This window comes from Rhinichthys klamathensis, unplaced genomic scaffold, assembly GCF_029890125.1.
Source record: "Rhinichthys klamathensis goyatoka isolate OS25496 unplaced genomic scaffold, OSU_Roscu_1.1 h1tg000446l_1, whole genome shotgun sequence".
Lineage (NCBI taxonomy): Eukaryota > Metazoa > Chordata > Actinopteri > Cypriniformes > Leuciscidae > Rhinichthys > Rhinichthys klamathensis.
The window spans coordinates 1,285,672-1,313,316 of record NW_026606941.1 but is presented as its reverse complement, the minus strand read 5'-3'; the positions used below and the strand labels follow the sequence as shown (position 1 = coordinate 1,313,316).

The 27,645-nt window shown below is 37.7% G+C and overlaps 2 protein-coding genes across 3 annotated transcripts; both read right to left on the bottom strand.

Moving 5' to 3' along the window:
- Positions 1 to 955: 955 nt before the first annotated feature.
- Positions 956 to 23,785, bottom strand: fam163aa (family with sequence similarity 163 member Aa). Of its 2 annotated transcripts, XM_056236391.1 has the most exons (4): positions 23,316 to 23,783; positions 3,186 to 3,285; positions 2,879 to 2,993; positions 956 to 1,733 (listed from the first exon to the last, which is right to left on the bottom strand). In XM_056236391.1, exons 3-4 carry the CDS (start codon positions 2,969 to 2,971, stop codon positions 1,374 to 1,376), a joined length of 453 nt encoding a protein of 150 aa, XP_056092366.1. In that variant the 5' UTR covers positions 2,972 to 2,993; positions 3,186 to 3,285; positions 23,316 to 23,783; the 3' UTR covers positions 956 to 1,373. The 2 variants fall into 2 exon arrangements, with proteins under 2 accessions (XP_056092366.1, XP_056092367.1); XM_056236392.1 differs by lacking the exon at positions 3,186 to 3,285 and having other exon boundaries at positions 23,316 to 23,785.
- On the bottom strand, positions 7,260 to 8,523 carry LOC130071593 (putative nuclease HARBI1). Its single transcript, XM_056236441.1, has 5 exons — positions 8,379 to 8,523; positions 8,091 to 8,228; positions 7,895 to 8,010; positions 7,702 to 7,813; positions 7,260 to 7,633 (listed from the first exon to the last, which is right to left on the bottom strand). The coding sequence occupies exons 1-5, from the start codon at positions 8,521 to 8,523 to the stop codon at positions 7,260 to 7,262; spliced, it is 885 nt and encodes a 294-aa protein (XP_056092416.1).
- Positions 23,786 to 27,645: the final 3,860 nt, after the last annotated feature.

Here is a 27,645-nt window from a genome sequence, read left to right as displayed (position 1 = left end):
CTTTATGTACATGTATTTTATAGATGTGAAATGGCTTTTATTACTCTGATCACAATTGACCAATTTTATAAAAGTCTACAGGCATTTATATTCAAAAGCATTCTGTGAAATATGTGCACAATCAGCAACTTTTTTCTTCAGTATTTTAAACCATAGACTGATGTACTTCCAGACCCCCCAAAAAAACTTTTTTTCCCAAAAAAAGTATTGACATGTAAATTAGAAGTGCCTTCTTGTGATTTGTAATGTGATCCAGTTACTAACAAAGAGTGACAGTAAATATCGACATCAGAATGCACAATTCATAAACCAATGGGTACTGAAAAAAAGTATGTGAGAAAATATAATAATTTACATACACACTTTTGCAAAGACAAGGAAACTATTGTTCATATAAGTATCATTTCGATAAGAACAATGAAATGTTTTTTTTATATATATTTTCCAGTCATTTTCTCAGTGACTTTGCCTTAAGAAGATTTTTGAAAATGTTGTGTATAAATCTGAAAATTATATGACATTGGAGATATCAGCAACTGCACTGAAATGTTCCTTTAAAAAGCTCTTAATTTTAAAAGTAGTGGATATGGACAAATAAATAAGTGAGAATGAACAACATATGACTCCAACCTCAATCTTATTTGATTTTCAAAAACTGCCAACACACATTTCACTCTGTGCCACTGTGAATGTTAGTTGATGTGACATATTTAAATACGAATTAACCAATATATTCATCATCAGTAATTCATTTTACATTTTCCCAACAGATCTTCATAGATTAAGACAATTACATTTTGGTTAATTTCTCATCCTAAAATAAGTGTTTAAAATAAAAAGATTCAGCATATCAGGGGCTATTTAGATAAAGCTGAATGTCATGCTTTTTCCAACAAAAGTACTTTCTTTTAAAAGCTATTAAAAACTTGTGTGGAATGTTTGCCTTTTATGTCACCATAAACAATGAAATATTTAAGATGAGCCTATAAAGCTTCCTTGGGATGCTCCATTTCTTTTTTCTAAATTTAAAATATGCTTATATATCTGACTTTTCCAGACATATAAAATATCCTATTTGCATTTAACCTTTGACATTAAAAAGGCCCAAACCCCCACAAACACTTCACGTCATATAACACACAGCCCTCACAGCAGAGAGAGAGAGAGAGAGAGAGGGGTGTGCAAGAAGAAGAGGTAAAACGGGTAAAACAAAAGACAATGGAAGACTGAAGATGGCCTTAGACCTGCGTGGAAGAATAACATGGCATCCTGTAGGTCTTTTGACTCTTTGCGCAAGGAGATGGCACGGCCCCCAGATGCTCTGGTTCACAGAGGCAGCTCTGTCCCTGGGTCCATCTCCGGGTCTGTGAGGGTCAGACGTCAGTGCTGATGGCTCGTGTGTTGGTGTAAAAGTCTGGTGTACTGCGGTGGCTCAGCACGGGGCCGTACATGGCGGCCAGACCAAGGGCAGTGGCGCCATGGTTCTCGTAGTGAGCGGGCATGTAGGACAGGCGTTCGCCGCCATTACGCATCTCATCCGAGCCACGGAGGTAGTAGGGCGAGCAAGTGGGGCAGTAGCTCTGCTGCGGAGCGGGGTCGTAGGGCAGCGAGAGAGGTGTGACGGCCGCCCCGTCCACTCCCGGAGCGCTGCATGCGTTGCAGGCGAACTGTGGCTGAAGATCTCCGACCGAGCCCGCCTCCCCTTCTGACTCATTCCTCTTACAGCAGTAATACTGGGATGGAGGGACAGTTAGATATACAGGGGAAACAAGATCAGGAATTGGTGCTTCAACACAGATCTTCCTCAAATTGTTGAGTAACACGCTGAGTGTACTTGAGCACAAAACACAGAAAAGTTCTGGAAGGGTTTTTAGTTATTTACATAATAGTGCTGTTCAGTCTTGATGTCATTTAGGTCAACAGGAAGGCTAAAACAAAATTCAGACAATTAAAAATTCTTTTTGATTATGATTAAAATAAGGTCTGTGGTCAGCACTACTTGAGACTCTAAATTACAGTCACACCTCAATAGTGAAATTTGCAAACATTTGGGTTGCGTCCGAAATCGCACACTCTCTTGAGTAGGTACTTATTTTGAATAAGTAATTACTTCACGACCGCTAAAAAAAGTATGTTCTAAATAGTTTGAATGTGTGTAGTATGAATGTAATTCGGATCAGCATCAGTTCATAAATCCTCTCCCGTGGCCTCATGGGATACTAAAGTGTCCATCGTATGCACACTTCAGAATCTCGCTGGAAGTAGTAGGTCATCCGGGTAATTTTGCCTACTCTTTTATGAGTACTGTGAATTAGGACATACTTGTTTTGTCACGTATGCTACTGTTTGTCACCAACTATATAGTAGGGAAGTATGAGATTTTGAATGCAGCCATTTTTTGCAAACGTTTCCACAACTTATTCATTAATTTCCTCATTTTAGTTAAATTGTGGCTATGTTGAATTAATTATTTCCCTCATTTTTTAGTGGTCTCAAATCAATTGAACTAAAACTACTGAACGAATTGGCATATTGCGAAAAACGGATTAGCACAGCGTGGCCATGATTTACCTAAAATGCGGAAAAGAAATGACATGGCAACCAATACTAAATTTGTAGCCACTATTTCTATTTTTGTCATTTGTGGGCCTCTGTACTTATCCGTTGTTTTTGAGCGTTGCACTCGGGTTTCTTCCCGCTCATTACATTCCAAAAGAAGTTCAATTAAAAACAAAAACGCAAAAAAATCCGTTTTTCCCCATTACACTGTCTTGCGTCTTGTGTTTTAAACACAAAAAACGCGATGTGTGTGAATGGTCCCTTATCCCTTACAGCACTCTGCAGTAAAATGTAAATGAAATGTAAATGCAATGCTCACCTGGAGTCTACAGTAACAAAGCACTGCAATGATACACAGGAGTATCACTGTTGCGAGAATTCCTCCGGTTATGACAACAGTTCCAGCTGTCATCCGACCAGATCTCCATCAAACCCTGAGAGAGAGTCAATTGTCTTACTGAAACTTCATTTCCATATGTAAAAACAGACTGAAACTGCGTTGTTAGTCCGTTCACAACACCAAAACAAAGTTGAACTTTTGAAATAATTTGACCTAAATAACATTCAAAGGGCCCCTGATTTATGTGTTAAAGCCTGTGGAAGGGATTAAACTCAGCATCACTTACATTAGAAGAGAGCAGAGGGGACGGCAGGCCACAGAGAGTTTGTATTGCTGCTTCTCCTGACGCACTGCTCATTGGTTGCAGACGCTCACCAGTAGAGTTTCTGGATATCACAAAAGAAGTGGAACGTGTGATATGTAAAAAGAGATTTCAGCAATAGGATAACAGCCACAATAACCATTCCATCCAAAAGGAGGCAGTATAACATAGAACATCACCACAGCACAGTATTTGTGGCATCAAAGGTTCACAAATGATCTTTTTTGCCTGCATATTATTTAGATAGTAATGTAATAATTAAGAGAAAATAAAAAAATATATATTTAACAAAGAATAATGTGTTAAGAATTATGTTTATATCTACAAAAACACTGTAAGTGAAATATGCAGACACTTGTTCAACAGAACAAATGCAACAACCTAAGATAAACTGAGAGGCGACATTACTACAGGGCACTTTTTAAGGCACTGTTAAAATATAACTGAATGAACCAAAATTGAACTAGTAAAATAATCAATGTCACCTCACCTTAAAGGGTTAGTTCACCTAAAAATGAAAATGATCTCATAATTTACTTACCCTCAAGCCATTATACTGTAGGTGGTGTATATGACTTTCTTCTTTCAGCCAAACACAATTGGAGTTATATTAAAAAATATCCTGGCTCTTCCAAGCTTTATAATGGGAGTGAATGGTACCATAGATTTTGAAGCCCAAAAAAGCACATCCATCCATCATAAAAGTAGGCTAATCCATATGGCTCCAGGGGGTTAATAAAGTCCTTCTGAAGTGAAGCGATGCGTTTTTGTAAGAAAATATTCATAATTATAACTTTATAAATTGACGAGAGGAAAGAGCAAAACAAAACACCAGTTAGGAATTAGAAGTATAAAAAAGAGAAATGTTCGGCTGAAAAATGCGTTCGCCTGAAAGAAGAAAGTCATATACACCTAGGATGGCTTGAGGTTGAATAAATTACGGGATAATTTAAATTCTTGGGTGAACTAACCCTTTAACTACAGAACCCAGACTCAATGATAGGACGTTCTCAAACCCATCACACATACTCTTCCAGTCCATTTTTTTTTTCTCAGAGTAAAAGCACTAAATTATATACAGGAATGGTGGAATGCTAATGCTGTTAAAAGCAATGTGCCATATTCTCCCTGGAATGTGTCCAAGCAGCGTGTTCCTGTCCCCCTGCGCTCCTTGCCAGCGGTTAAACTGGAGGAAAGTACTGATCTGGGTTCTTGTGGGTTCCCCATCAGTGTAACAGTGACAGCAACGGGCCACTGATAGGACATGTTTGGACAATCACATAGCCTGATGGGCTAGACAAGGTCGCTGTAAGTACACCGAGAACACTTTGAATAACAAGGATAGGTGGGGACTGGAGAGCGCTTGTGTTTATCCAAGTATTTTCTTGTGCTAATTTGTGGTGGTGATACTGAACTGTGAAAATTGACTTCAAAGTAATGCCATTTCTGCACACAATACCATACCAAAATCCGTTCACTTGGTGACCATCTTGGCAATGCAGCTAATTTCTAGTATCTACTAGAATAGAGAAAGGCTTAAAAATGTTTTTTTTTTTTTTTTTTAAATGTTTGCTAAGCTTACATACTGCATGCATCAATAGTCAGCCAATAATGGAAAAAAAGAAGAAGAAAAAGCAGAGCAAGTAGATATTGAAGCTTGTGTTCACCACTGAATAAAAAATAAAGAGTATGCGACTTTTTAATCTGACAATCGCTGATTCTGGTCTGATCGCTGATCGATTGCTCCTGTCTGCTGTGTGTTTGTTTGCTTCGAGGCTGTAAGCTCCGCCTGAGCCTCGTATTTCTTTGTTTTGAGCCATCATTTACTATCTAGTTGTTTATACTACTAAATACAGCTTACCCAACATCTCAGATTAACCTTACACCTCTAGCTTCCGTTATTGTTAACACAGCACGCTAGTAACTCGCTAACGTTAGCCTGCTAACGCGCCACCCGTGCGCTCATTTATATATTTATTTTCTCTCGCGCGCCCGCGCCTTTTGAGTTCATAAAGTCCAGAGGGGTATTGCACAAAAGTAGAATTAAGAAAGCCAGGATAAAAGACCAGTCCCGGCTTGACCTAGTTTAATCAGTGCATCCTGGCTTAATCCGTTGCACGTTTGCTGAGCCAGGATGAGAACGCGCGGATATGTCAAGCCAGGTGTATATAGTTTGGATAAATGCACGTTCACGGCATTCTTTAAAAGATCACGAAATCGATCACAGAATCACCGATCCGAAAATGGACAAAACGCGTGCGGCATACTTTTCGCCTAATGAGCAACAGCTTCTTATGGAAACGTATGAAGAAGTGAAACATATAATATGTAAAAAAGGCAATACAGCTGCTGTAATAAAACAAAGAGAGAATGCATGGCAAACAATAGCGGACCGATTGAATGCGTAAGTAGTCCAAATAACCAGTGCTCCACTGAAACCCTCATAATTACAATTCAAGGAGTTACTTGTCATTTTCAAAAATAATTGTATACTTTGCCTTAAATGTGACCAGTGAACATGCATTTAACATGAAGAATAATTGCAAACACTTACCCACTATGTGTATCTATTTAGTTTATTTTATGTCTATTATCTCTTTAATCTTTTTACTCTTATCTATTTGTATGTAGGTTTTGTTTTTAATTGATTTGATGTAATCTATAATCAGATATTTTGCTCTATTTTTATCCATCTAATCTATTTTATCATTTGTATCTATTCCTCTTAAAGAACAAACATGTCTGGCCAAAAAAGGACTTGGCAGCAAGTCAAGATTAAATACAAGAATATTTTGCAGGCTGGTAAGTGACTTGTTTGCGGAGAACATAGGTGACATGTTTGCTGACATTTTATTGTCTGTGCTGATTTTAGCAATAAAAAAAAAAAGTCATATATCTGGTACGGGGGGTGGCCCTCCAACCCAAGACTTCACCCCAGCAGAGGAGCTGGCCCTGGACCTAAATAAAGGGAAGCCAGTGATTGAAGGGATCCAGGGAGGGACATCCACTGACTCTGGCCCAGCAAGGGATACTGGCCTCTTCATACAAAGTACATTATTGCCATACAACTGCACATGGAAAATATTGAAATCCATATATATTTTGTTTTGTAAACTGTGTGACTTTGCCTTATAGTGGCTGGTAGCACCCTTACACTTTTGGAGCCAACAGACTATGATTTGCCGGTGAGTACTCTTTATTAAATCATAGGCTTTGCATGTCCTGTCAAAAAATATCAATACAAGTATTGAAATGGCAGAGGGAAGCCACATCTACAGCAGTGGAGTGCACTTCTGCCGATGATGAGACCGTGTCGCTGGACTCCAGAAGGCTCGAGGTATTTTGTGAAAATAGACACATTTTTTTATAAGTTCATAATAGATAAGAAGTCAGGGAAGTGGTACTAATAGAAAATATTATTTGTTACAGGATCCTGACATTGGGCAACCTGATAAGCAGCCTGGTAACAGTGCGTATTGCCTAAAGTAAATTTACATTATGCCAAAATTCTGCTATGCTAACTAAAAGGTCTTCACAGAATTCACAAACTGTCAGATATCTCTACACAACCCATCTAAAGAGACAGATCGAGCTGACAGAAGTCAAGATTGATGTGAACAAAAGAAAGCTGCAGGACATGGACCTTGAGATGCAAATTAAACACAAGACACCGAGGAAACTAGAACTGGAAATCCAGAAACTAGAAAGAGAAGTAAGTGACTTCAGTTCATACTGTAACCATGACTGTAACACAATGTATTAATCATTATATTTTTTTTCTCTCCAAAGCTCCAAGCTGACAAGTGATAACAGCAAAATAATAAAAGAAAAATATTCCAAAACCATTGTGGTCTTGTAACTTTTTTTTATGAATGTCAAGTATACACTTTATATTTATTGATCCAGTGACGTGGAACTAGAATTTGGGAAGATAACCACAGTGTGTGCTGCTGATTCCAAATAAAATGCATGTACACATGAAAAAGTTATATAGCCTGCATTATCCTTTATTAAGGGATGGGCTAAATCAAAACTAAATTAACTGAAATAATTTGCAATGTATTGTTCTCTAACAAGTCTTCCATTTCTGTTATCTGGGAATATGGCAGCATTGTCCCAATTAACATCCAAAGCAACTCTGGGAGCCCTTTCTTTTCTTAGGCTGGCAATATTGTGCAGCACTGTGCAGGCAACAGTCACATCACATGCTCTGTCTGGGGAGACCCTCAGGTGGTGCAGGCACTGAAATCGTGATTTCAGGAGGCCGAAGGTCATTTCAATTCGAGCCCTGGTTTTGGCATGGGCATGGTTGTAAGCTTGCTGTGCTGGGGTTTGGGGGTCTGTAAGGGGAGTCATCAGAAATGTCTCACAGGCATAGCCTTTGTCCCCCAGCAGCACACCAGAGAACTCACCTGCGAATACAAAACATAAGTACTGTACCCTTGATGTTCAAGGTGCTTAAAAAAATGGGGTGGCTTACCTAGAGAGAGTCTCTGGTAAATTCTACTTGCCCGAAAGATTCTGGAGTCATGGACTGAGCCAGGCCACTTTGCCTCTAAATTTGTGATAAGGCAGTCAGCATCACAGATCATCTGTAAAAATATATAGCCTATTAAGGTCATTTAATGCACAGAATAATTATGTAGCTGACAGTAACCATAACTCATTCTTACCTGAACATTGACACTGTGGAAGGATTTCCTATTAACATAATCTCCCTCATGTGCCCCTGAGGGGCGTTGGATACGAATATGGGTGCAATCCACTGTACCAATTACATTAGGCAAAGCTGTAACACAAAATAATGAGTGTCATACTGTGACTATGCTAATGTAACATTTTGTAGTAATCTGTTATTATTCGTGTAACCTGCAATCTTGTAGAACTCCTCCTTGATGTGGATGAATCTTCTGTGACCAGGGAAGGTGATAAATATGTGCACAAGAGATTTCAATGCCAGACTTACATTTCTTATTGTGCGGCAAATAGTGGCTTTATTGAGGTTTTCTGCATCACCGACAGAATACAGAAACATGCCACTTGCAAAGAATCGCAGTGCTACGCAGACCATCTGTGGGACAATGAGAGCATGGCTCCGTGCTGTCTTGTGCTGTATGTTTGGACCCAGCAGCCTACACAAATATCTGATGCCATCACCTGAGAATCTGTACCTCTCAGTCAGATATTCGTCTGAAAAGGCCAATGGGTCTGCCCTATCTCGGAAGACTCTTTCATGCCTGAATGCTCGTCTGAGTATTAAAACTTCCTCATCAACTACATCATCCAACAAAGGACAAGCCATTGTGAATAGGAAACACACAAATCTTTAGTCTATATATACTACATATTGACCTCGTTACGGACTTAATTGAAACCACATTTGCAACTTCATGAGCCATTTCTTATCTCATCAACTGCAAAAAAAATTTTTTCTCATTCAACAGTACATTTCTACTCTATACTTGCATATATAGATATACATAGTCTATATTCTATTTCTCATATTGTATAGTATAGTTATTTTGCACTGTGTTGGCATTCATTGTGGACAGCAAAGTAATAATTGCTCAGGAAAATCTGCTTTCCTCACTGGGTGTATGACAATAAACGCTTTAAATCTCGAATAATATATATATATTCATCAAACCTCTGACAGTGAAATGAACAGCAGTTTTCAATAATAACTAAAATAACAGTACGCATACTTAGATGAATGACAGTATATCTAGTATTTTAATGCAGGACCATGAAGTGACTAAAACACATTAATATCTAGTAGGATTTAGGGAGGAACTAGCCGATAAATCACTAGGATTAATCTTAGCCTGGTTGTTAGCCTGCTCCGGAGCAGGCTAGCTGCAAAGTGTAAATCTCCATAGTAACTTAATGTAGATTAATTTAGCCTCCCTTCATGCAACCAAGTAAGGGCTAAATTCAGCCAGGATAACTGGAAAATCCCAGCTTAATCCCTTATCTTGCTTTTGTGCAATACCCCCCAGGTAAGTAAGAAATCAGTCAACAAACACGGTGAGTAATGTCTTCTTGTCCTGTTATTGTCACCTGTGTCACATGTCATATGTTTAGTATAGCCTTCTCCGATGGCAATATAGGATTTATATGTGATAAATGCAAGGAGACAGTCAGGCTGACGGAGAAGATTTCAGAACTAGAGACACGCATCCAAACTTTAATTGAGGATGGTAAGAATGCTAGATCTTTAGATAGTGTTTTGGATGCGCCTAGCATAGTGAACTCTACATGATTCGGTTCCGGCTGAAGTAGAGCCCGTGCAGCAGGGCAGATGGGTTACTGTGAGAGATCACCGCTCTAGTCGCGGATCAAAGAACCACTCTTCCGTTCCGATTCCCATAACAAATCGATTTGCCCCACTCAGTGAAACACCCACTGAGAATTCTGTTGATTGTGCCCTGGTAATTGGTGATTCGATCACACGGAACGTGAAAATAGAGACACCAGCCACCATAGTCACATGTTTGCCGGGAGCCAGAGCGCCTGACATCAAAGCAAATTTAAAAGTGCTGGCTAATGCTAATCGTAAATTCTCTAAGATCATTATTCATGTCGGCACTAATGATGTTCGACTCCGCCAGTCGGAGATCACCAAAATTAATATTAAAGAGGTGTGTGAACTCGCAAGTACGATGTCAGGCACTGTAATTTGCTCTGGCCCCCTTCCTGTACGCAGGAGTGATGAGATAGTTAGCCGATTGGCCTCACTGAATGGTTGGCTGTCGAAGTGGTGTCCGCAGAATAATATAAAATTCATAGACAATTGGAAAAGTTTTTGGGGCAAGCCTGATCTGTTGAAAAGAGATGGTATCCATCCCTCCTGGGCTGGTGCTGCTCTTCTCTCTAGTAATTTGGCTCATAGTCTTAGAGCTAAAACATGACAATCTGGGGCTCAGGTCAGGAAGCAGACAGACTGGCTAAACCGACCGTCTGCTAGCGGCCTCACGTCACCAAGGTCAGATAAATCCCATCACATAGAGCCTCTTTCACCTAGATATCATCATATAGAGACTGTGTCTGTTCCCCGAATTTGGAAATCCAAAAAACGTCAGGTTAAAAATTTAATTGATGTTCAACAAATAAAAAACAGATATAATACAGATGAGCAAATGATAAAGCTTGGGTTGCTGAATATTCGATCCCTTACTTCAAAATCTCTTATAGTTAATGATATGATTTCAGATTATAATCTTGATATGCTGTGTTTGACAGAAACCTGGCTAAAACCAAACGATTACATTATTTTAAATGAGTCAACCCTACTAGATTACAGTTATAAAAATGAACCTCGTCTGAAAGGCAAAGGGGGAGGTGTTGCTGTAATTTATAGTAATATTTTCAAAACCACTAAGAAATGTAGCTTTAAATATACTTCTTTTGAAGTATTGGTGCTTAATGTAAAAATATATAGTGTAAACGATAAATCACATTTGAGAATTCTGCTGGCTACTGTGTACAGGCCACCAGGGCACCATAAAGATTTTATCAAAGAATTTGCGGACTTTCTATCAGATTTAGTATTGGCTGCAGATAAAGTACTAATTGTTGGTGATTTTAATATACATGTAGATAATGAAAAAGATACTTTGGGATTGGCATTTAAAGACATTGTAAACTCAATTGGAGTTAGACAACACGTGTCAGGACCTACTCATTGTCGTAATCATACTCTAGATCTAATATTATCACATGGAATAGATGTTGATGCTGTTGAAATTCTGCAGCAGAGCGATGACATCTCAGATCATTATCTAGTCTCATGTAAATTACATTTAGCCAAGGCTGCAAAGCCGACTCCGTGTTATAAATACGTTAGACCTATAACTTCTGCCACTAAAGATTGCTTTATCAATAATCTTCCTAATCAGTTTCATCATCTCAGCATCCCAGATAGCTTAGAAGAACTCGATATTGCAACAGAAACGTTTAACTCTCTCTTTTCCAGCACTTTAGACGCAGTTGCTCCGTTGCGCTTAAAGAAGATTAAAGAAAATAGTCCAACGCCGTGGTACAGCGAGCACACTCAGGCCCTAAAGAGAGCAGCCAGAAAAATGGAGCGCAACTGGAAGAAAACTAAACTAGAGGTATTTCGGATTTCGTGGAAAGAGAGCTCAATTGCTTACAGAGAGGCTTTAAAAGCTGCTAGATCTGCTTATTTTTTAAACCTATTAGAAGAAAATAAACATAATCCTAGGTATTTATTTGAAACAGTGGCTAAACTAACGAAAAAGAAAGCTTCAAGCTCAGAAGTGTCAAAGCAACACGGCAGTGATGACTTTATGAACTTCTTCACTTATAAGATTGATAATATCAGGGACAAAATTATAACTATGCAACCGTCTACCACAGTATCGCATCAGGAAGTGCATTGTAGTCTCCCTGAGGAAAAATTTGATTTATTTGTTGCTATAGGAGAGGAAAAATTCTGCAAACTCGTTAATTCATCTAAATCGACAACTTGTATGTTAGATCCTATACCGACTAAGCTACTGAAAGAGATGTTTCCAGAGGTCATATATCCTCTTCTTAATATCATTAATTCATCTTTGTCTCTAGGATACGTACCAAAAACCTTTAAGCTGGCTATGATAAAACCGCTTGTTAAAAAACCACAACTTGATCCTACAGAATTAGTCAATTACAGGCCGATCTCGAATCTGCCTTTTCTGTCAAAGATATAAGAAAAAGCAGTATCTTCACAACTATGTTCCTTTCTAGAAAGAAATGATATCTGCGAGGATTTTCAGTCCGAATTTAGACCGTACCATAGCACTGAGACCGCTCTCATTAGAGTCACAAATGATTTGCTCTTATCATCCGATTGTGGTTGTATCTCTCTATTAGTGTTACTCGATCTTAGTGCTGCATTTGACACCATTGACCACAACATTCTTTTAAATAGACTAGAAAACTATGTTGGCATTAGTGGAATTGCATTAGCATGGTTTAAATCATACTTAACTGACCGTTATCAGTTTGTAGCAGTAAATGAAGAGATGTCTTATCGATCACAAGTTCAGTATGGCGTACCACAAGGCTCAGTACTAGGACCGCTGCTGTTCACTCTGTACATGCTACCATTAGGAGATATCATTAGGAAACATGGAGTTAGCTTTCACTGTTATGCCGATGATACTCAGCTGTATATTTCTTCAAAACCCAACGAAACTTACCAATTCACAAAATTAACGGAATGCATAGCTGATATAAAAAATTGGATGACTAGTAATTTCCTACTACTAAATTCTGAAAAGACAGAGATTCTAATTATTGGACAAAAAACTTCCACACGTAATAACCCAGAATACTGTCTAACACTTAATGGCTGCTCTGTCAAGTCTTCGTCGTCGGTTAGGAACCTGGGTGTGCTATTTGATACCAACCTTTCTTTTGAAAGCCACGTGTCTAGTATCTGTAAAACTGCATTTTTCCATCTTAAAAATATATCTAAATTACGCCATATGCTCTCATTGGGAAATGCGGAACAATTAGTCCATGCGTTCATGACCTCAAGGCTAGATTATTGTAATGCTCTACTGGGTGGTTGCTCTGCACACTTAATAAACAAACTACAGCTAGTTCAAAACGCCGCAGCTCGAGTTCTTACCAGAACCAGGAAATATGACCATATTAGCCCGGTTCTGTCAACACTGCATTGGCTCCCTATTAAACATCGTATAAATTTTAAAATATTGTTGATTACCTACAAAGCACTAAATGGTTTAGCTCCGCAGTACTTGAGCGAGCTCTTAACGCATTATAGTCCTTCACGTCTATTGCGATCTCAAAATTCCGGCCAGTTGATAATACCTAGAATATCTAAATCGACTGCTGGCGGTAGATCCTTTTCCTATTTAGCACCAAATCTTTGGAACAGTCTTCCTACCATTGTCCGGGAAGCAGACACACTCTGTCAGTTCAAAGCTAGACTAAAAACACATCTCTTTGACCTAGCATACACATAATACATTATAGACTTCTATAAATTCAATGTTAGGCTGCATAGATTAGGTCAGCCGGAACTGGGAACACTTCCCTTAAATCTTGATGTACTCGCTACATCATAAGAAGAATGGCATCTACGCTAATATTAGTGTCTTTGTTTATCCCGAGGTTTTCCCGCAGCCTGCCGGATCCAGGCCGTGTCCAGATCTGACGAAGGAGATTCGCCTGGACCCGATGACAATGCAGTGCTGAAGTATCCACTATCCTCTCCCTATGGAGGATCCCTTTCCCACTCTACAGATAAAGCGTTGTGAATTCCGGCTCGCGTACCCCGAAGTGATAAAATAAAACAAAATTCTGTATCAAAATTTATAGGCAAGAAAAGTAGTTTGTTTAGGCTGGGTTGTATGAATTACAAACCTGCGCACATATTTTAAAAAGCACATAACTATAGAATTCTGAATGAGCATGTGAACGCCGTCAGCGTTAATCACAGGTTCGCGTTTAAAGTCTGATCATTTCGACGGAGGTGAATCAATCAAAGTTAACTTTAGCTGGAAGTAACATTATTCAAGAACCGCTATAACGCCAAAACAATCTGTTACCTTAAATTATATGTTTATCTCTGTAAAGCTGATTTGAAACAATTCATTGTTAAAAGCGCTATATAAATGAAGATGACTTGACTTGACTTGACAATTCTGACTTTTTTCTCACAATTATGAGTTTACATTAGCAATTCTGACTTTTTTTCTTAAATTTGCATGATATAAACTCGCAATTTCGAGTTGTGAAATTGTGAGATAAAAACTTGCAATTGTAAGTTAGAAAGTAAGAATTGCGAGGTATAAACTCACAATTGCGTTTTTCTCAGAATTCCATTATAAAGTCAGAATTGTGAGATATAAACTCGCAATTGTATGAAAAAACGCAATTGCAAGTTTATATCACGCAATTCTATAAACTCGAAATTGTAAGAAAATGTCAGAATTGTGAGCTGCACCCACCCCCATCAGAGTTTATATCTTGCAATTCTGACATTAGGTTTTATATCTCGCAATCATGAGATAAAAAAATCTTTTAATTTTTTTTTATTCTGTGGGGGAAACAAGCTTCCTTAAGTAGGAGCTACTCACCAATTTTTTTTTAATAAATATAAATAAATAAATAGACCCAAATACTCAAATAAATAGAGTAAATTACTTAGTTTTACTTATCTTAAAGCATTCACTAAGAAAAGTCTGTTATAATGCACAAAACAATCCAACTAGCAGTCATGTGACAGCCACATAGACTCAGTATCTGTAATCGGGATATGATTAGTTCACCTCCTGAGTACTGCATGTTTCGTTCACTAGTCTAGTAGAAACTGCATAAGCAACGTTTGCGTAAGTGGACACATTCGAAGGGAGTTGGCTATTGAAAATGTAACATTTACATTAAATCTGTAAATTAATTCTAAATTTACAGCTTCATAAACAAAATTACTTCAATAAGGGTTATTACATTTTGATAAACGGGATTCAAAGATCCAAGTGAGTAAAATTAACTGAACTTCCCATCACAATTAAGAATAGTATGCTTTTTTGAATTCAGCCACTGTGACGATTTTACCAATTAGGTGATCAGTTGATCTTTTAGCTGAGAGCTAGGTGGGACTGCCTCTTTCTTCTTACACCCAATATGTCTCTGACCATACATACTGCATAACCAAATTACAGATAAAACCACACTGCAGTGTGTACACCGAAGCCAAAAAAAGCAGAACCATTAAATTGAGCAGTGCTTTAAATCGGTCCTCAAGTCCCTGGAGAGATTTTTTTGTAAATGGAGTCAATTATTCATAGCTAAAAGTAAAAGACACCACTAAGCGCAATGAACACTGAGATAATACTCCTACCATACCTTTTGTTTGGTGGTTTATATTTTGGTGTTCTTGAGGTTAATGAAAACTCAATAGAAAACAGACCTGTCAACGCTGATGATGGCTTCCCTCATCCCACAAACATTAACAAGGCGCACATGGTGTACATTGCAAGAAATTGTTTGTATGTTTCAATGTGTCCATTCATGAAACACGTATTCATGCATAATAATATGAGATGATCCCATGTAGGTGTATGTGTATTATGGCATGTGAGGAGAAGCAGACAGAGATGTGGTGCAAGAGGAAGTGTGACCCGGTGCAGACCTTGTCAGCATGCTCATTTATCACCTGGCTCACTCTATTACACCAATGAGTCTGCAGATCAATACACAGATGCTCGTATATATCTCCGTTGCCATGGTACCCAAGGCTGCTGACCCACTTCTCCCCAAATACCCCAGCACCCCTTTCCTTCGCCCATTCTCTTTTTGCTTTCCTTTTATTGTCTTTTCCCCTCCATTTACCAGTATATTCAGTGCGTATGTCAGCGATCTTTACACTGTGAAGGCAGAACAGGAACCACATCTGAAACGGATTGGATCGATTCCTTTCCTCTTCCTGTCCGTTTTTAGGTGAAAAATCTGATCTATTGGAGACGTCCAATAGATTTCTTAGGCGCGCCGCAGTACAATCAACATGGGAAAATCTCACAGTAAAACAAGCAGCTGTGAAAAATATGATACACTGTTGTTTTGCCAGATGAGAAGTTTATCATATTTTACTCTTTTAATTCCTTTTATAACTGTCTCATCTTTATATCTCTTTTAATTCCTTTTTCCCTTGCTTTTATTTAGAAAAATCCCAGAAATAACGGTTTGGTCCTATTCATGGTTTGTAAAATGGTCGCTTTAACCCCAGTAAGTGATTATTTAAATTAATTTCTGTGTAAAACACTTTGAATTACAAAATGTGCTATATAAGTAAACGTGCCTTGCCTTGAAACAGAGTGTATATATATACACACACATATACATATAAGGTCTTAAGAGCCTTTTACCAGCTATATTTTTAAATATATGAATAGATAGATTCCATTTATGTTCATCAAATGTCTGTGAAATTTGTTCAGTTTATGTCTCAGTTGTTGAAATGCTTTATGTACAAATATTTGCACGTCAAGAAAAAAAGTGGAAAGTTGGAGGAAGTTTCTCTTTTTGCCAAGTTTATATATATATATATCAATATATATATATCAATATATATATATATATAATATATAAACTTAGCAAAATAAGAAACTTCCTCTCACTTTCAACTTTTTTTTCTTGACATGCAAATATTTGTATGTACATTCATATATATATATATATATATATATATATATACATATATAGCATATTTTATACTTTATGCTGCATTGCGTCTTCACAGCACCTTTTGATCTTGAGAACATTATAGAGTTCTCTTCACCTGCTCACTTCATCTCACCTGCTCAAGTTTCCTGGCTACTTTCTCTTTTTCTCCTTGGCTCAAAAATATGACTACTCTCACTTCTTTAGCTTCCCCTCTGCTTCTTTTTAAAGAACCAGGTGATGCCACTTCCCCTCAGTGCTCTGCAGTGTTGTGCAAGTTACTCTGGAAATGTAATTAAATTACTGATTACTCATTTTAAAAGTAATCAAGTTACTGTTCTGATTACTTTATTTCAAAAGTAATGAGTTACATTACTAGTTACATTACTAGCCCAACCCCCCCCCAACTCACTCAAAAAACTCAAAATAATGATTGTATTTCCAGCTACGGAATGCGTAATTTTCTCTCTCCATGCTGAGTTTGTTTTCGTTGGTTTACCCGACGCGCAAGCTCTTACTAGTCAAAGTAGGTCTCGGTAGATGACGTTGTGGACTCGCGTGTTCGACAGGCAGGCATCTGAAAAGCTATTTCTCTTTTTACAATCTAGATGATAAAACACCACATTCTGTCGACAGCGATATAACACAGCTGTAACGTATAGTAACTTGGGCTTGGAAATACTCTATTACTATTTTGACAATTGTAACACGTTACATTACTCCTTTACTAAAAAATAAATCAAATTACACTGATGCATTACTAAGTAATACGTTACTGCCCAACATTGGTGCTCTGGTAGTGTGTGCTGTCTGTCCTTCCTGTCTTTGCTCCAGAACAGTTATGGACTTTTTATCTGGCAGCTCTATCTGACCTCTTATCGGTCTGACTGCACCAGGCCCAATATAGCTGTGGGGGTTCCACATGTTTATGACACAAATATGTCTGTAATGTTAAAAGCAAAATCAAATCATATTAAACATGACAGGACAACAACATTGAACTTCATTTAGTATAGTGTAAAGAAGTCGCATTAATGTCTCCAAACAAGAGGCTGTCATATAACTAGATGTAAGCAAAATAACATTTTAACTGTTGTCGTTAAAACATGCTGTTTTTACTGTTTTTTACTGTTTTAAGAAAAGCAAATGATAAACACATAACCTAGTTTGAATAAACACTATAAACACAATAAGATTTATAATAATAATAATAAAAATAATAAGGCTTCACCTTCATTCATAAATCCTCTCCTGTGGCCTCATTGCATAAGTCATCTTGGTACTTTTTCGTCTACTACTGCTTTATGAATACTATGAATTCGGACATACTACTCGACTCACACACTATTTTTTGCCTGTAGTATGGAAGTAGCCATTCAAATGCAGGGCAGGTTGCAGTATGAATTTCCATGCTAGTCCAGGCTGGTTTATATAATGCGATTAGTTCTAGTCTTGTTGGTCAGCTTAGTTAAGAAGAAGCCTGGTGGGGCACCAACATCCAAAACAACATTCAGTATTCTGGTGAGCAACTACTGAGGTCTTTTCAGCAGCAGTATTGTTTTCTCAGTGTAAATAATAACCTCATATATCACTATTTAAAGTGGCAGCAAAACAGTTCATGTCACTGAGCAAGCTAAACAGGACAAAATAAGTGTCTTATATGGTTCAAAAAAAGCTAAATCTAAATGGTTAGCACTGAACGAACTCCTGTTTGACAAGTTGAACACTGTGACTATCAAACAGCTAATTTCCCTCAACATTCTCATTTTCCTTCTTTATGATTTCACCAGCTTTGCAACAAATCACAGCAGCATGGCGCTAATAGAAAATAACTTGCAAAGAGCTGAGACTGTGTATGGACAGCCCAAAGGGCCATTATTGGAACTGTCCAAGCTTTCATTTACTCTAATTGCAGTTCTAACCTTAATAATATACACTTAACAACTGGGTCTAATAAGAGAAGAAAAGAGAGACGGAAATCAAATCCCATTCAGCATACATTTTCTCATAATCCTTTTTCGTTGTAGAGAATTCTCTTACAGTGGGCTGGTTTCTTAAAGGATTTAGAGAGATCATGCTCAGCTTCTCTTTGGGAGCTGAAAGTAGAACTGAATTTAATCTTATCACAGGTCATTGTAGAGTTTTTTTTTTTTTGGGATTGTATTCCTTGTCAGATCAGACTCAGAAATAGATTAATAATAATAATTCTTATACATCAATGTTGTAACTGATTCTATCTGTCAAATAAATGAGCATTCTGTCATCATTACTCACCCTGTCATCTCAGACCTGTATGAAATGAATCTAAAGAAGAAGAAAAAAATCTATATTATTGGAACCCATTGACTCTCATTGTATGGATGAAAAAAATCTATCAGACATTTTTCAAAATATCTTCTGTTCCACAGAAGAAAGTCATACAGGTTTGGAACGACATGAAGGTGAGTAAATGACAGAATTTAGGGTGAACTATGCCTTCAACACAAGTCATTTTGGATAAGTGTCGGTTAATAATATCAAGTAACTGACAGCTGTAAGAAGCACTAAACATGCATATATTAAATACTCCCTGATGTATAGAACCTCTCAGTTGAACTCAATGGGCTCTGACACAGTCAATGAGAGACATTTAAGGAACTATTTAAAGGAATCACAGGAGAGACTGACTCTTGAGTTTTATCAGATCAGAGAGTTTTGGAGATTCGCTGAGATTTCGAGTTTGGAGAGAAACCAATAAGAGAGAGCTTGCTAAGCTCCTTGTTCTCACCTTCATTTGACTTATTCCACCATAATAAACTCTGAAGATCCAGGTCATTCAACTTTAATGTCTTTTGGATTGATTGAAATAGAGCTATGCTTCAAGTTCTTGTTCAGTTTTCCACATCTATCATCAAAAAAAAAAAAAAAAAAAAAAAAAACATTTTAAAGTTTTTTATAATACAAATAAAACCTCCAAATCTATAATGTCTGATGCAGCTTTAGTTTTAGCTTCTCTCTCTGTATGCCAGCGGGTCTCTGCTGCCTGATTTATGGACGGCCAGCAAGCACATCCCGCCCCAAGGACAAATCAAGAGACAGCTTCAGATGTCAGGCTATAAAGCAGCTGCTGACTGGGTTCTTATTCAGCAATTGCCGCTACCCCACTTAATTCACTGGCGTTTATTTAAAGCACAAAGAGAGACCATCAAAAATTGAAACAAGAAATTTTGATGGACATGGCGCTCATTGTTTAAGGTGACAGATACAAATGTTGCACTGTGTCAATCATTGATCATCTCAATGTGATTTGAAGAAAAAAAAACCTTAAGGTGAATATATATATATATGTATATGATTTTTATACATACATTTATTTTTATTCCGCTTTTTTATTTCGTTGAGAAAAAAAAGTTTTTAAATGTTTTAAAGCTCATAACATTTTTTAGATGTTCATGTCCACATGCTACATTATAGCAAAACATAGTTTTAAGAAGTAGTTATATCGATTTAGCAGTATTGTGGCACTATTGTATTATATTGGCAAAAAACTAAAACAAAATAGTTTTATATTAGTTTGAATTTTACCTGTCAACATGTCAATAATGTCACTCAAAGTATAAATGCACATATATTTGCTTAAATAGACAAGCTTGATTTGCTTGTATCATTGGAAAATGTAAACTATATTATCACCCAACTCTGCTAAATGCAGCATGAATATAAGATATTATAAACATTACTATCATGATTTTCTATTAAAATAAAAGCTGCTTTTTTGAGTATTGTGAAAAGCGCTTCACAAATACATTTGACTTGCCTTGGCATATGAGCAATCAACTATGTCAGGACAAGAAATCAAATAAAAAAAATCAAGTAAAATAATAAATACAACAAACACAGTCATAAAATTGAAATGCATTTTCCCACATTTCAGACAGGATCACTGACAAAAGCTCCAAACCAACCTGCGGCAAAAGCTGCAATGCTAATGAGCTCATTCAGGCGAAAAATTAACTTTTTAAATCATTGTTTACACAGCGTGAGTCAAATAAAGTGAAAATGGCAACGCAGTCAAGTGTGCACATGTCCAACTCAGCAATAAGTATTAAACTTCTCTCTTTGGATAGCTCAAGCAATACCGAGCTGATGACTCAGATGCCGTGTGCTCTGTTCACTCATAAGCGCATTGTAATTTGTTTTTGATGTGTGTTACATTAGTCAGAAACAAACAGAAACCACCGCAATCACAATGCTGAGAGGCTTCTCTTGACAGCTTGTCGGCCTGATCTATGATGTCACTTATAACAACGCTGTGGGGACATAGTAAGGTGCACGTCCTTCTTCATTATTAAAATGAATCTCTCCTCCGCAGCCATGCAGAGCCAGTTCTGGCGCTGTGAAATGGAGAGGCAGGAGCTCTGATCATTTTTGAAAGAATCCCTTCTCCTGACTCCTAAATAATGGCATGAATATTTCGGTGTGGAAGCCTCTAACTTTGCACTTGAAATCATGGCAAGCCTGCAATTTTAAAGTCGGCCCTTTTCAATTATTCAAATATCATTCCAGTAACAATATTTTTCCATCACCAGGCCATTTAGCCAGGTAGCGAAGGAAGGATTTTTCACCCCATTCTCTTCAAAAAGCACTCATCTCTGCTGTGTATGAAGAGAATATATTTATGTCTAAATCTGGGACAGTTGCATGGATTTCAAAAATGAACAGAGGAAAGAGGAATATCGTCACTCGCTTTTCTTTGTCGGAGAGTATAAATGCAATCATGTCCATTTATACCATATAGATCAGATTATTATTACTTTTAATGTTAAAGGGATACTCCACCCAAAAATGAAAATTCTGTCATCTTTACTCACCCTCAAGTTGTTGCAAACCCGTATTACACAATAACACAAAGGAAGATATTTTGAAGAACGATTGGAACCAAACAGTTGTTTGGCACCATTGACTTCCATAGTAAAAAAAAAAATACTATGGAAGTCAATGGTGCCAAAGTTCCAATCGTTCTTCAAAATATCTTCCTTTGTGTTCAGCAGAAGAAAGAAACTCAGGGTTGCAACAACTTGAGGGTGAGTAAATGATGACAGAATTTTCATTTTTGGGTGGAGTATCCCTTTAAAGTTGCTCCTAACTAATCCTAATATTGGGGTACAATAATGTCCCCCTCAATGTCTATGGTAGTTTACAGTCCTGCAAGCAGTTAATAATGACACTACATAATCAAACAATTCCACCAAATTTCTCTTTTTATCATAGTATAGTAGTATTATATCATGTTTTCATCGCTCTTTGGCTTTTAACCCCATTGCTTGCAACGGACAAGATTGTTCCCAGAAAAGCCCTTGATGGGTTTTTCCTTGTCAAGTCGACTCACAGTGAGAGTGTTTGACTCAGGCAAACAGGCTCCCTCAACCAGTACATCTGCCAAGAGCACATTGCTGGAGAGCTTGCCATGTAAATCCAGCAAAACAAACAGTTGAAAAGCAGCTCCAAACACGCCAGGCCCCCTTGGCAGATAGAGCATCACTGGCCTAGAAATGTCTCCACTAAAACAGCATCTGTGTATGTGTCGTGTCTGCTAGAAACAGACAACATATGCTTCCCCCTCTGGAAAACATTACTTTTTGGCCAAAAGCTATAGCTTTGCATGAGACATCTGACTACTATTATGCTCAGATGTCACAAAAATTAAATCTACACTATGAAAAACGATCTATCTATCTATCTATCTATCTATCTATCTATCTATCTATCTATCTATCTATCTATCTATCTATCTATCTATCTATCTATCTATCACATTTTAACCACTGTATATACAGTAGAAAACAAACAAAATAAATAACTCAAAATCTGGCACAATGTAATCACTTTATACAAATGTCTTTTTAATAAATATATCAAATGTATTTCAATTTATACATACTTTACACAGTGATCTTCATTCTTCAATTAAACAAAATCTACTAGAATATAGTATTGTCAAAAAAGTGGTTCAACATAAATTTGTTTTTATTTTTTGGGGGGATGGTGACCATGTTATATTTTGCCTGGAGTGCCAGAATCACCAGATTTTAGGATTCTCTCACCTTCATAATTCCAGTTTAACCCTGCACAAGGCATACAACAACATGAACAAGTGGACAACAGTTATGTGTATTGCGTTCAAAGGTTCTGGATAGTGATCCCACTTTCACTGTTGAATGCTTGCTTACTATGTGTGTAAAATATATATATATATATATATATATATATATATATATATATATATATATATATATATATATATGTGTGTGTGTGTGTGTGTATATATATATATATGGTCACCGTGATTTTGCCAAGTAAGACATGTTCCTGGATCAACAAATTTTGGCTGTGAACAAATTTTGTTGATCCTGGATAAACATTCCTGTCCCAAAATGTAGTCCTTACCCAATCCCTACCCCTAAAGCCAACCCTACCCATAACTTTTCCCTAAAATCAGAGGGTAATGATAGGTGAATAACACTGATGTTTAAGTACTTCACCCTGGTTCTAAGCCTAAACTGTAAACTTGTCCCTCAAATCTGATTGGTTGATTGGAAAGTTGATCCAGGATCAACAAAGATGTTGATCCAGCAACATGTGGTACTTGGTGAAATCACGTTCACCCTATCGGTCTATCTATCTATCTATCTATCTATCTATCTATCTATCTATCTATCTATCTATCTATCTATCTATCTATCTGTGTGTATGTGTGTGTGTGTGTGTGTGTTTAATTCATGCAAAGAGCATGCACCAAAATTCATAACCGGACACATATACAAATTGAATTGCCACTTCAACCCTTACATTAGACTGCATTCAAAATCAAATCATTTCAGCACAAGTGCATGTCAGCTTATAGAAGGACATTTCAGTTACCTTAAACCTGTTTCTCCTCCAGGGTGCAGGGTATTATTCCAGATGACTGCTGTCTGTCAGTAGTGAACACTACTGTAACTGTTCATCTGGGAAAGGATCGTCCGAGGCTTTGCTTCGTTTGCAGAAATGCAGCGTCCACTGACTGAACAGCTAGCCTTTATTATCTATCTGAACGGATGGTTGTCACAGCATCATTTGTTGCGCCTGTAATTCCGTATATTCCTTGCGAAATGCCGCGTGTATGGTGTGAGAGACAATATAACACATCCGAGCTCGCAAATTAATGTGTAGTATTAGCCAGATTCGGTGTAGTGTGCAGGCTGTGAAGAGCGCTTACGGTCCCTCAGGAGGAAGCAACAGCCTGTGAGATGATGATGATGATGATGCTCGCTGCACGCGCGGCGCGAAGAGGGTCAGGAAACGAACCCACACCTTTACAGACGTTAAACGAGAGGAAAGCGTCAGCCAATGAGCGTGCGTCATGTTTCACATGACCACCGGCCAGAGAATATATGACAAAGAAAAAAAAGTGACAGCATTCACATGCAACTTGGCTTTATCTTGACTTTAGGAGACGTGCATGGTGAGTTTATAAATGGTCAAGTAATTAGGGAACATGATATCTTTTTTTTTTAAGTTAATATGACGTATAGCGAAAAGGTTCAAGTTGACTACATAAAGAAAAGGTTAAACAGACTGCAAAGCATTTGGTTGGTTATAGCCAGAGGTGTAAAGTCCAGGTTCAGAAAGTAAAAGTCCTCCTCAGTATTTTGTTCCAATCACCTGAATTTGCTAATTAATTTTTCAGCCAGGCGATAGAACTAATTAGTTAAATCAGCTAGCTGAGTTCATGGGTGGAATAAACATATGGCAGGACTTTTACTTTCTGACCCCTGGACTTTACACCTCTGTATAGGCTGGAATCAATCAATCCATCCATCTATCTATCCCAAAATAACCACTAGGCAAAATGGTGGCAACTATAAACAAATAATAGTCTAATAATATATCCAAGACAAATTAACCACTTTTTATATAATAAGACAGTAGACTTTAACAGGCTTTTTTTTCATGTATCAGTGCTGTTGCAAGAAACTAAGCAGATGAACCACTTGTTTGAAATACAATGCTGGTCTACTGACCTATTAATTGCACATTTCATATTGCACAAGACTGGACCAAATAAACACATCAGTAAATGAACATTCAACTAATTATGAGAATAATCAAACCCCACTCACAATTATTATTATTATTATTATTATTTTAACTTTACCTTTAAGTATCATAACTTGTCAATCTGTTTTTGGCAAGCAAAAGGTATTAAAAAATACCTTCTGTTTACAAACATGTTCCAGTATGAGGGAAGATTAATGACGTTTGCAGACTTAAACGAAGACACGATCACCCTCATACAGTATATGCACAAAAACTCCATCAAGCTCTACCTCTAGTATGTGCATGCACACACATTTATATGTGCTCACACACACAGCAGGGTGCCACATCACTGACAGATTTAATTATGACAGCTGGCAGGGATCTGTTGCATAAATTAGAATACGAGCAGAAGGGATCTGTGACAAAGCTGACTGAGCCTACTGAACTCATCTGTGTCAATGCATTTAAAGCAGGAAATGTGCTTTAGTGCAAAGCTACCATACTTGTCATTTGACATCTTTCTAATTAAATATTACACACGACATGGGAATGCCATTCCCTCCTCTCTCACTGCTACACTGTCTTTAGATGTGAAGGAATGATTACATAAAAATGTCACCTCGATAAGCATGAGATGTTTTTGTTGTTGTTGCTGCAATGCCATTTTCCCGCCACTGATCTTTTATCAAGTATATTTTGTATCAGTGATAATGTTCCGTTTTTAAAAATCCATCCAAATCCATCTTTATCTGTTATTAAATGAATAAAATTAGGTGTCTGAATCTAGCATTATATGCCATTATCTCACTAATGAAAGGCCAATAAACCTGCCTTACAGAAGCCCTTGTTTCTTTCCCTTGCTTTGATGCCTGGGAGGCACATAATTCATGTCCTTCTTATATTTTCATGATCCGTAAGAGCAGTGAGGCTCGCAGCTCCATGCGGAAAACTGAGAGAACTCCCTGTAGAACAGGAGGCTGACTTTTCCCATACATCTGCCTTATTTATTCATATTATCCAGTCGTTTTCTTTCTCAGCTACACCTCCTCCCACTTAAGCAGTTTGTCAATTAATACACTCCGCAGGAGTGAGATGAAGCGACAGCGTGGTGACGAATCATCTAACTACAAAAGGCAGGAAGCCTATTCCAAGACAGTCTAAATATTTAGAATGTGATCCCTCTTAAACTGTGTTTCAGCAGATTGATGAAATTCTAGCCAGTGTAGCGCACCTCTAAAGAGTGCTTCAGGACAGCAGTATCAGAACAACGAGAGGCGGGGTGGTCAGAGAAGAAGAGATATTCTGGAGCACAAAGAGATCAACGCTCTTGCTGTGCTGCTATGTGCCTCCTGCCTGGACAAGGAGACGCAATGCCAACTCCATGTGATGCCTGGTAAGAGTTGGCACCGTGACAATTCAGCTGAATCTAAGGTCAGTTGAAGGCAAGCTTTTAAAAATGACACACCACCTATAAATCACATCCATATATGACCCCTACAGCTTACATTATTTCAATTACCTGCTATCTACCTTATTTTTCAAGTATAGGAGAGGGCGAGGCCATTTGTAATTCCTGTCATCTGCTTCCAGATATTTTTAGCTGTAGGCCTACAAATCAGCTAGTTGTACTGCAAACTGGTATTTCTTACAATAATATTTTACTGTATTGTATAGGTTTACCTATTTTCTTCTCATTATTTCCCTATAGCGGCTAATGAATCGTAAGTCTCGCACATTCGCTTTGAAAATACTAAAGGTGTAGTATATAGAAAATACATCACTAAGGTGAATACTAAATGGCACATTTCCAACATAGTAAAAATTAAACAATATTTGCAACACATTTTACTTCTGCTTCTGAAATCAGACAAAACAGGACTTGATTAGCAGAAGTTTAGGTCAATTCCTTGATTTAATGTAATGTTTCTGATTTCATTTAAACTTTTTTTCATTTCGATTGGGACGTCATTAAAAATCATGATGATATTTCAGGACAAGTTGATGCAGGACAAAACTGTGGGAAATATTAAATTACGCACCAGAATGAAGTGACGCGGCAAGTGGAAGTAAGGGCAAGGTCACACTACAGGAGGACTATGAGACATGAATCACCATGGTGCTCACACTACACAAGTTTTCATCTGTCGTCTTCTTGCCTTAGTAGTGCTCATACTACACAACACAAGAGATATATCTAACTTCAGAACCGCAGAACCACACGTCACATCAGTCTGAGGACAGCAGGACCAGGCCAGAAGCATCAGATCGGTAGTTAGGATCGCGTATCCCGCCACAACCACTACCCCTACCCTTCACTATAACTATAAGCTCTACCTTAACGAGACCTCTGGCCCTTACAAAAACAAATCGCTTCATTTCAGAAGCCCTTAATTAACCCCCTGGAGCCATATGGATTACTTTTATGATGGATGAATGCACTTTTTTGGGCTTCAAATCTATCATTCACTCCCATTATAAAGCTTGGAAGAGGATATGGAAGAGGATATAAAAGCCAGGATATTTTTTTAATTTAACTAAAGATTGGCTGAAATAAGAAAGTCATATACACCAAGAATGGCTTAAGGTTGAGTAAATTATGGGATAATTTTAATTTTTGAATGCACTATTCCTTTAATGAGCACAGTTTTGGCCAAGAGCCGGGGGTTTTGTTGCAGACCTTGGAAATCTGTTTGCGACAGCAAAAAGTCCTGTAGTGAGAGCCTGCCTTAAGTGTGCTCTGTGACATCAGCCCAAAAGAAAAGTGGACTCGATTCTGTGGCGGATAAAATTATTACATTTTGATACAATAATACCGGAATCATGTATTAAGAAAGTATATAGTAAATTCAGATTCCATGTTTGTTATTTTCGAATGGTGATTCATAATGGAGATGGAAATATTCAAATGCAGACAGGCCATTAGTAGTTTTACGGTGCTTTTAATAAATATATTTGCACACTCTGAATTCAAGCAGTTATATTAGCCACCCCTCAGTTTGCAGATTGAAGTTGTGCCAAATGCAGAATGATGCTATAGCAGTAAGAGAAGCATCATCATTTTGGTCTTGCATGCTCAAATGCCCACCTCTGAAGCATCATTACACATCCTCAGTATCAAGCGTCATCAACTGGCTACATAAAAAGCAGTCCAGCAATCTCTCTTACTGCA